General features: G+C 45.0%; 3 protein-coding genes across 3 annotated transcripts; all 3 read left to right on the forward strand.

The window, feature by feature from the left end:
* Positions 1-2,847: 2,847 nt before the first annotated feature.
* Positions 2,848-3,898, forward strand: LOC147977949 (uncharacterized). Its single transcript, XM_087546050.1, has one exon. It carries the CDS (start codon positions 2,936-2,938, stop codon positions 3,896-3,898), a length of 963 nt encoding a protein of 320 aa, XP_087402176.1. The 5' UTR covers positions 2,848-2,935.
* A 155-nt stretch (positions 3,899-4,053) lies between these two features.
* LOC147977950 (uncharacterized) lies at positions 4,054-6,180 on the forward strand. The gene has a single exon (XM_087514599.1). It carries the CDS (start codon positions 4,054-4,056, stop codon positions 6,178-6,180), a length of 2,127 nt encoding a protein of 708 aa, XP_087370725.1.
* Positions 6,181-6,207: 27 nt separating this feature from the next.
* Positions 6,208-7,281, forward strand: LOC147977951 (uncharacterized). Its single transcript, XM_087514600.1, has one exon. It carries the CDS (start codon positions 6,208-6,210, stop codon positions 7,279-7,281), a length of 1,074 nt encoding a protein of 357 aa, XP_087370726.1.
* The last annotated feature ends 3,339 nt before the right edge of the window (positions 7,282-10,620 follow it).

Consider the following 10,620-nt stretch of genomic DNA (forward strand, 5'->3'; position numbering starts at 1 on the left):
GGAGCGTTGGAGGAACCGGATAAAGACGAGTTTCATCGTGATGATGCTCATCGTGATGACCGCAGCTCTCTTCTATGTGATGGTAGTTTAGATGATCGATATCGACTTGTAATGTGAAGACAAACTCGCTACTCGCGGTCTCGAGACTTGTAATATAATGTTCTATCTTTGTTCGGTCTTTTCAATTCAGAGACTAATATGATGAATTGTATTCGGAGACTAACATGATGAATTGTATTCAGAGACTAATCTTCTATTGTATTCGATGAATCTGTTGTTGATGTGTGCTGTCTATATTTTGTCCAATTATACATTTTGTAACCTGTGCAAAAAACAAAAAATAAAAAAAATAAAAAAACTAATATTCATACTAATGACGCATCACATCACAGTGCGCCATTAGTATGCCAAAGGATACTAATGGAGCATCATTAAACAGTGCGCCATCAGTATGCCGAAGTTACTAATGGCGCATCTTGTGTGTCATTAGTATGCCAAAGCACCTGGGTATACATGGCCCCCTGGGAGGCATACTAATGGCGCACTGTTGTATATACTAATGGCGCATCTGAGGTGCGCCATTAGTATACCAGATACTAATGGCGCACCAGTGGTGCGCCATTAGTAAAATATACTAATGGCGTGGCACTAATGGCGCACCACTAATGCGCCATTAATGGCCAAATTAGGTGCACCATTATTGGCCTTTTCCTAGTAGTGTGGTTTACATGGTAATATAAAAGGATATAGGGAGGAGCCATTGCAAAGAGATCAACCAGAAGACAAGAAAATATATGTGATGTTCATTGACTCTAAAAGAAACCAAATAAAGATCCATCTTAAACAAAAACATCCAATGGACAATGTCGCAATGGGACACACCTTCCCTTCTTGTGCTTATGGGTGTTCATATTCTTCTGTGAGCCTAACCACTAGCTTTTGTTCTGTTCCTGTAGGTCCAAAATCTCGGCAAAACGATGACTGCCCAAATGCCCATGGTCATGATGGTTTAGATTTTGCACCAGCGTCTACCCCAACTGGTTCCCAGACAACATCTCTACTCCTGAATGATGCCAAGTGGTCTACCAGAAAGCATCATAAAGAATGCAGTAATAACTTGACAGAAGACCAAAGGGAGCGGAGAAACGCGCGAAGGCGAGAAAATTATTGGAAGAAAAAGGAAGAGAATACAATCAAGCTTCAAAGTGAAAACTACAATGTTTCTCGACCCCCTCTTGGCGATATCACTAATGTTCATCAGCCTTCGCATGAGATACCAGGTACGGATCTAGAATTTATTCTTGTTTAATTGTAGCGTAAATTAGGTAATGGTAGCTATGGTGCAACGCGATAAAGAAAGCAACAATAACTTCACAGGCGATAAAAAGAAGCAGAACAACACGCGGAGGCGAGCAGCTTATCCGAAGAAAAAATATGAGGATATGACCAACCTCCAAGCAGAATTTCAGTGTGTTTCCCGACCCCCTCTTGGTGATATAACAAGTGTTGATCAATCTTCCCATAGCATATCAGGTACATGTGCTTAATTTTTCAGTTCATAAATTAAGTAATCGTTGGATAGAATGACTTCATTCTGCAGCTTCGTGCTTGCTGAACATGGATGATATGGTTATGTTCCAATTTTATTGTTCAACCAACCAACCCAACTAGCTCCAGCTATACATCCTTGTCACATGCTGATGCAACGTTGCCTACTTCGAGTACTCCCATTGATGGGTTCATTGATGACAACGTACTAGCTGGATGGCAACGTGAGAAAGAAGAACAAAGGAAGCAGAGAAACGCACAGAGACGAGCATCTTATCAGAAGAAAAAGGAAGAGGGTATGATCAACCTCCAAAAAAATAATCAAGTGCAGCGTGAGCGACGAAAGGAACAACGAAACTGCAGGACCCCTGATGAGCAGGGGGAGTCAAGTGCGAATAGAAAGGCAGACTATGCTAGGAGGAAAAACACCCTTTGTGCTGAATCGATCGCAATGCCACGTCCAGATCTAGCTAGCGCATTGTCCAACTTTCACACTTTCAACCCTCACGCACATTGTCCGACTCTCACACTTCCAACCATCACACAACAATTTGACATTGAACAGATAGATCGTGCCACAACCGACAAGTCGGCCCCCACATACATTCGCAACACCGAAACCGATGGTAGTTATCCCATCAATGATCATCTTTCATTTTGTAGTCATTCATCGGTTATTTATAATGATTCGATAATGTTGTAGGTGCATACCTAAGCAGAACCCTAGGTGATGGTGACGTAGATGGCAACCTCGACAAAATCAATGAGCACCTACCAAATGCCGACCAGCAAACCAGTGATCCGGTAACAAAAGCGGATTATGGCTCCCCCGAGCAGAGTCATGGGTCCAGAGCTTAGCGTAGGACGAGAGAGCGAGCTTGCAAGGGAAGTATGGCGGCGAATAAGCGTCAGGACGAAATTAGCAAGCGAAAATCATGTTTGCAGGTGCCACGTGGTGAGAGGAAGGCTCTGCTAGATCATCGTAATGCAAGCTTTGCAGGTAGGGTGAATACCCGAACTGTCAAGACCATCTCCACATCGGAGATTAACTCAACGGGACAACCTACCATAGTTGAAGCAAACGGTGCCTCAACATCATCTAGCACGCCGGAGTACATGATCAGAAGTGAAGGTAACACACCCATCCTTACTGTCCGATCGTCCCTTGAGACTGAACCCTCATTTGTGTTGTTTGGCACCTGGGCAGACGACATGGACGCTTACCTCAATGGTCTCATGAATGATAATGCCAATCCTGATGACCTCTTTGACGATGAATATTACCTGTTTGTTGGTGAAGGTATGTACACCCGCTTAAGCATGATCCACATTGTTTGGGGTATCACACTTATTAGAAACATTGTTTGTAGGCTCAGATGCTGATGACATGGAGCACGACGAATTGGAAGACTCAAGTCACAATAACTATGTCGACCATGATCCACTGGACTATGTGTACTCAAACCTCCCAGACAACACACACATCCTAAAGCATGCCGCGAACTGCGCCCACTGCAAGGCCAAGAAATTTGAGTCCGAGGCCCCAGGATTCTGCTGTCGCAGTGGGCAGATCCAGCTGAAGCAACCGGAACCCATCCCGGAGCTCATGAGGCTTTGGTCTAGCAGTGATGCGGACTCTAGGAATTTTCGGGAGAACATACGGTTCTTCAACGGCCACTTCTCCTTCACAACCCTCGGCGTCAGCCTCGATGAAAGTTACACAAACATGAAGTCTGGGGTGTACACGTTCCGGGCACACGGCACCATCTACCACAACGTTCATTCCTTCGGGCCAACATCCCGTCCAGAGCATCTACAGTTGTACTTCTATGACGACGACCCAGGCCTAACCCATCGCAAGGCTGCCACCAAGCAATTAGACCAGGATGTCGTCAGAAAGTTAGTGGACATACTCAGGGAAAACCCGTACTCACAGCAGTTTAGGAGTTTGGGTGCGCACAGGGACAACCTCGACGACTACAGGATAGACCTCAACACTGACCAGAGACTAGACCAACGGAAGTATAATAAACCTCTGTCATCTGAGGTCGCTGCAATTTGGGTGGAGGGCACTGACCTAGCGAAGAGGTTCGGTCGTAGGATTACACTTTGCGGGAATGACAACCAGAGGCACAGTATACATGTGACGGCTGGCTCGTATGACCCTCTCTCTTACCCACTCTTCTACCCAAGGGGGGAGCTCGGTTGGCACCCAAAACTACCTAAACGTGATGTCCCTTGGCCGGTTGTGCAACAACCAAGAGGTAGACGTGATGATGATGAGGAGGAGGATGGAGGTAAGCCTTATGCGTATTCTGTCGTTTTGATGAATTGTATAGTTCTCATATGAATCCTAACTTATGTGTTACTCATACATGTGCAGAGGGGAATAGCAGGTTATGCGTCTCCGTGAGAGACTACTACTGTTACATGCTGCAGACACGACCTGGGATATTCAATCCCATACTCTGTGGAGCACGATTGCTCCAGCAATGGGGGGTGGACATGTACATCAAGATTGAGAGTTGTAGGTTGAAATGGTACAGGAAGAACCAGACAAAGATCCGTGCCGACCTGTATAAAGGAGTTGTTGATGCAATTACATCCGGGGAGACACGGGCAAGTGCTGTTGGAGTAAGGATAGTGCTCCCTGGAACGTACCCAGGTGGCGACCGCGACATGAAGCGGAGGCATATGGATGCCATGGCAATTTTCCATACATACGGGAAGCCTGACATCTTCTTGACCATGACCTGCAACCCTAACTGGGAAGAGATAACGAATGAGTTGTTTCCTGGTCAGACAGCGCAAGACCGACCTGATCTTGTGGCCCGTGTGTTCCATGGCAAGCTTGAGGCTATGAAAGAGATGTTGTTCAAGAAGAATATCCTGGGTGTTGTTGTCGCACATGTATACGTAGTCGAGTTCCAGAAGAGGGGCCTCCCCCACGCACACTTTTTGTTGATCATGGATTCTTCCTATAAGCTTGTCGTTCCAGAGCAGTACGACCGACTCATTTCTGCCGAGCTCCCAGACAAGCAGAAGTATCCAGAACTCCACGCCTTGGTGGTCAAACATATGATGCACGGACCATGCAGTGCTCTCAACCCCAAAAATGTGTGCATGCAACAGAATGAGTGCAAGTGCAGATACCCGCGGCCGTTCAATGAAAACACGGCACAGGGGAAGGACTCATACCCAGTTTATCGTCGTCGAGATAATGGCCGGCAAGCTAAGGTCCGGGGTAAAATGTTGGACAACAGATGGGTTGTGCCGTATAACCCTTACCTTCTACGGATGTTCAATTGCCACATCAACGTTGAGGTTTGCTCCAGCATAAAGGCCATCAAATACCTTTACAAGTACATATACAAGGGCCATGATAGGGCTTCTTTCAGCATCGACCAGCCCGACGCCGATGGTAACATTGATGAGATCAAAAGATATGTAGACGCGAGGTGGGTTACTCCTCCAGAGGCGATGTGGAGGATATTTGGCTTCCCCTTGTGTGCCAATGACCCGCCTGTCCTACAGTTGCCTCTTCATCTCCCGAATATGCATAGGGTGGCATTCAATGAGCAAGCTCACTTGACCGACGTATTAGCCTCTGAGAATGCTTCCAAATCCATGTTGACAGATTATTTCAAAGCTAACCAGAAACACCCGTGGGCTAGGAATATATTGTACAAGGATTTTCCTGGAAGGTTCACATGGCAGAAGGGTAAGAAGTATTGGAAAGAGTGGGTGGAGCGTTATCAGATAGGTCGAATTGTGTCTGCCAATCCTGCCGAGGGGGAGCGATACTATCTGCGTGTGCTGCTAAACCACGTTGTTGGCAAGACATCCTATGAGGACCTGCTCACCGTGGACGGTAGGCTATGCGGGAGCTTTAGAGAGGCTGCTGAAAGGTTGGGACTCATCGAGGCAGATAACACGCTCGACGACTGTCTTACCGAGGCAGAGCAGTGGGCGATGCCAGGTTCGCTCAAGAGGCTCTTCGCAACAATTTTGGTGCACTGTGAGCCAAGCGACGTGGGTGGTTTATGGGATAGGCACTTCGAGCCTATGTCTGATGACTATCGGCGATCACACACGTGCCCGATTGAGGTGGAACAGATGGTGTTGCTTGACATTAGGGGTATGTTGCAATCCATGGGCAAAGACATAGCTAATTTCGCTCTTCCATGCATTGACGATGCATTCGACCCAACCGAGGGTGAGGCCAGAGAAGTGATTGAGGAATCCAACATCGATTTTGACATCAACGGCACTAAATTGGCATCGTCGCTAAACTTGGAGCAGAGAGTTGCATACGACGAGATACTAGCTGCTGTTGAACACGGTAATGGGGGTGTGTTCTTTGTTGATGGCCCGGGAGGTACATGGAAGACCTTCCTGTACAGGGCACTACTTGCCAAGGTTCGAAGCGAGGGAAACATCGCTATCGCTACTGCGACGTCGGGCGTCGCCGCTTCTATCATGCCTGGAGGTAGGACTGCCCACTCAAGGTTCAAGATCCCATTGAGCTGCGACGATGGCGCCTCATGCACCTTCACAAAGCAGAGTGGGACCGCCAAGCTACTGAGGATGGCCTCATTGATACTATGGGACGAGGCCACCATGACTAAGTGACAGGCGGTCGAGGCACTGGACAACAGCATGCGCGACATCATGGGAAGACGGGACCGACCATTTGGAGGAAAGACTGTTGTGTTTGGCGGGGACTTCAGGCAGGTGCTTCCGGTAGTCAGGAGGGGGTCCCGGGGTCAGATAATTGATGCAACCCTCCGAAGTTCACATCTCTGGAAGGGTATGCGCCAGCTAAGGCTCGTCACCAACATGAGGGCTCATAATGACACCTGGTTTGCGGATTACTTGCTTAGGATAGGCAATGGCACCAAGGTAGTTGACGATCAAGGAAACATACGACTCCCTGAAGATATTTGTGTGTCGTCTACAGGCGAGGGTGATGACCTGGAGAAGCTGATTGACCATGTGTTTCCGAGACTAGATGACAAGATGTCTGATCCGAATTACATGACTTCTCGCGCAATCCTCTCCACCACGAACGACAATGTTGACAAGATAAACATACGCATGGTAGAGCATTTTCGGGGAGAAGAATTAACCTACCATAGCTTTGACAGTGCAGAGGACGACCCATATGGCTACTACACTCCTGAGTTCCTGAATGGATTGACTCCCAACGGTCTGCCTCCGCATGCACTCAAATTGAAGCTCAACTGCCCTGTGATACTTCTGAGGAACATTGATCCAGCTAATGGCCTGCGTAACGGGACGAGGCTCGTCGTCCGAGGTTTTGAGAGGAACGCCATTGACGCAGAAATCGTGATTGGACAACACGCGGGTAGGAGGGTCTTCCTTCCTCGAATACCCCTATGCCCGTCTGACAACGACATGTTTCCATTCAAGTTCAAGAGGAAGCAATTTCCTATAAGGCTTAGCTTTGCTATGACGATTAACAAGGCTCAAGGGCAGACTATTCCGATTGTTGGCGTGTACCTACCTAATCCGGTGTTCTCTCATGGTCAACTCTATGTCACGTTGTCTCGAGCCACTGCGAAGATGAACATAAAGATCCTCATTGAGAAGGAGAAGGAGAAGGATAATGGCAATAAGCAAAGCAGTAAATCAAAGAAGCGAAAAAGACCTGCCTTGTCCTTACAGGCCTCAATGAAGAACATCGTCTATAAGGAAGTCCTTACAGGCTGAAGTCCGCACTTAAGAAACTGGTGGTTTTTTTTACTGAAATCTTATCTTTGGTTGTTAGCAACTGAGCTTTATTATGTTTATACAAAAAGTCAAATATTAATAATATTTCCTCGGAGTTGTGACTTTGCAAATTACCATTTTTTCCTGTATATGACAAACCTGGTACATGCATCCTATGTGTTTAAACGTGCACGACCATTATGTTTTCCTGCACAGATATTGCACACTGCACGTGTCACTCAGATGCTCTGAAACTAGACTCCATTGGAGTGCTCTACTTTAGAGAAATATTATGATGCGGCCCCAAAGCAGGCACACAAAATGTCCCCAAAACAACATTTGTGGTATAGTTGTTTCTTAGTTTCATTTATTTTGTGTCTGTTTGCTCCTTTTACCTTTTTTAGGTAGCTGGAGCTAGACTCCAATTAGGTGAACTCCTATCTAATGTTTCAGAAATGGAAATAGCAGCAGCATCGTCGTTGTTGAGGTTTTCTTTTTTTCTCCTTGTTTCTGGCATAGCCATGGTCAACTCGTGGTACGGACTATTACTTGTAGTTTAGATTATTTTTCCTTTTGTGGATTTCTTATGTATATTATTCTTTTCCTGGTTTGTAATCAATCATCTACTACATCTAAGTAAAACGTCGTTGCGGACATTTAACACACTGCAGCATTCATTCTTTGCTTAACATTAGTAGACAATGTAAATAACCAAGCTCATAGCATTCTGAAGCGATATATTAGCTACTTCAGCAGACAACAGACATAGAGAAGGAAGCAATATTTGATTTGCTCATACTAGTGGAGCAGCGAATTCTGCCCAAGGTTTCTCGCAGCACTTGTGGTCGGCGGCCAGGATGTGCACCCACAACCGCTCCTTGTAGTTGGCCTCTGCGTCCTCCTCCCTCGACGCGAGTCTATGCGGGAAGTTGATCTAGAAAATCCTGTTGTTAGTTATAACAAATAGGTGACAAGAAGTAAACAAGAACTATGTAGTGCAATATATGTGTCACACAGTATACTTTGAAATGTGTAATATGAGATTCTGATATAATGGTTGGCCTATAACACACCTTGAACATGCACTGAAGACCCTATTTTAAAAAGGATTTAATATAATTTGTAGTGATTCTTTTGTCAGATTGATAATATATTGCTTCTTATGCTTGATGGTTAATTTCTTGGCATCCTTTTTATCCCCTTATTATTCTGATTGGTCAAAACTATAGGTGCAAAGCATGCATGATATATGTCAATGTCCTAATACATCTCATACAGTTCAGTACAAGAAGAAATGTAGGCTCTGAAGGCTCAAAGCAGGCATACTCATGAAAAGGAGGAGTTCTTTATTATCTTGCATATAATTTCACCAGAATGATTATTTTGGTTATACCTCACTGAGCAATGATAAAAGATACTGAACATTGCAATAGTGTATTTTCCTTCTCCCTTTTATTAGGTTATAATATGTTCATGGACATAATTTTGAGGATTATAAGATGGTATTTTTTTCCCCATAATTCCCCAATACTTTGCCCATCTTATTTTTGCATAAGATTCCATTATTTCAACATTGTGGTCTACTATATCAAGTTCTATTATTGCCTTTTAAGATATATATTTTGTTTTCCACTAGGATCCAGAGTTTGCCACGAGCAGTGCGACTGTCTAATATCTGGTTTCCTCCACTCAGTTTTATACACTGTTAGTATATATACTCATGTGTGTGTTCTGCTGCAGAATGATACAATGAAACAAGATAAATGAATACAGGCTTTTCTTGCAATATTCACCTGCGAGCACTTGTTCCGGATATACACATATAAATCAGGTCTGCACCGCCCTTTCTCTGAGCAGAAATGCTTGTAGCGTCTCTCCTTGTTTTATTAGGAGTAAAAAAATTAGAATAAGAAGGTGTGAACTCTTCTTGGGCTTGATATTGTAAACCTCCCCTGCCATCCCTTCTCCCCCTCCCTCCTCCCCCCTCGTCCATCACAGATCCATAACAGATAACCAAGGAACATCAAGAAGTGAACGAGCATCAAGGATAGTCAAGAAGTAAAGCAAGTGCATCTAGGTGTGAACATCTGTGTATATTTCTCTTATCTACAAATGTGTAATAATTATCTTATGTGGAACAACCAAATTCATCAAACACAATGATATCATGCCAGCACTCCAGCTAAATTAAAGTAGTATATACTCATCTACTATTTCACATCGAGATCCATTGTGTCTAGCAAAATTCTGCCATAAATCCATCAGTTAACCACACACAGTTTTTAAGGCAAGCAGTGACAAGCAGTTTTTAGAGCAACCAGTAGACAAGCAGTTTGTAAGGCAAGCAATTTTACTCCTAAACTGTCATATGTAGTTTTTGTACTCCTTCTATACTCACTTAATCCCGTTATCATGTTCATAGTCACTTGGATTCTGTTTAATCATGTAAATTCACTTACCTACTGTATAGCATTTAATCATGTTTATACTCTATCTTTGCTGTACTACCTCGATGATATATACTCTCTGTTTAAGTAATAAAAAATACAGTACTCCTGCATGTTATATACTCCCATTCGACCATCCCCTAAAAACTGAATCACAATGATGTCATTGTTCTGCTACAACAGAACAATTATTCCAACAGAAAAACTAATCTAACAGAACTTGTAATCAGGACGTTACAATACATAGGAATCAATTTACCATCATTTGTTCGGATGATGCAAAACATTGTGGGTATAGAAATATGCTACGTGCCATGTTACAAACAGAACAAAATTAACATGAAGAGCCTCACCAAGGAGCGTGCGTGCAAGTGCCGACGGCAGAGATGATGGCAGGGGCAAGCTGGAGCTGGCAATGCCACGACGACGCCTCGTGGGCGACTTCTTGGACATGGAACAGCAGCACGCCATCGTTGACTACCTGTGCGGCAGCGGCGGCGGCTCACAGGATCCAAAATCATCTTCCACGCCCACGGCTGTTGTATCCACGGGCGGCATCTCCTCAAGGACGGCGTTGCTGCATCATTTGCCCGCGTCCTTGCACTAGTAGAAAAAGGGTCAAACGTGAAGCACATTAGTGCCGGTTTGAATTAGAGCCGGCACTAATGTGTACATTAGTGCCGGTTCATGGCGGCGATCAATAGTACCGGTTCGTGGCGAACCTTTAGTACCGGTTCATGCCACGAACCGGTACTAAAAAGGCTGTGTCAGCCTGCAGTCAGGCTATGGCCCCACCATCACCATTTAGTGCCGGTTTGTACCACGAACCGGTACTAATGAGGTTATGGCAAGTTGTTTTTAGTCCCACCTCGCCAAGAGAGAGGCAGTATGA

The sequence above is a fragment of the Triticum urartu genome, chromosome 3A (genome assembly GCF_056163025.1).
Source record: "Triticum urartu cultivar PI428250 chromosome 3A, HENAU_Tu73, whole genome shotgun sequence".
NCBI lineage: Eukaryota > Viridiplantae > Streptophyta > Magnoliopsida > Poales > Poaceae > Triticum > Triticum urartu.

Excerpts from the sequence above, each read along its gene's own strand:
- LOC147977949 (XM_087546050.1), top strand. The coding sequence starts at position 2,936 with ATGGAGCACGACGAATTGGAAGACTCAAGTCACAATAACTATGTCGAC.
- LOC147977950 (XM_087514599.1), top strand. The coding sequence starts at position 4,054 with ATGTACATCAAGATTGAGAGTTGTAGGTTGAAATGGTACAGGAAGAAC.
- LOC147977951 (XM_087514600.1), top strand. The coding sequence starts at position 6,208 with ATGCGCGACATCATGGGAAGACGGGACCGACCATTTGGAGGAAAGACT.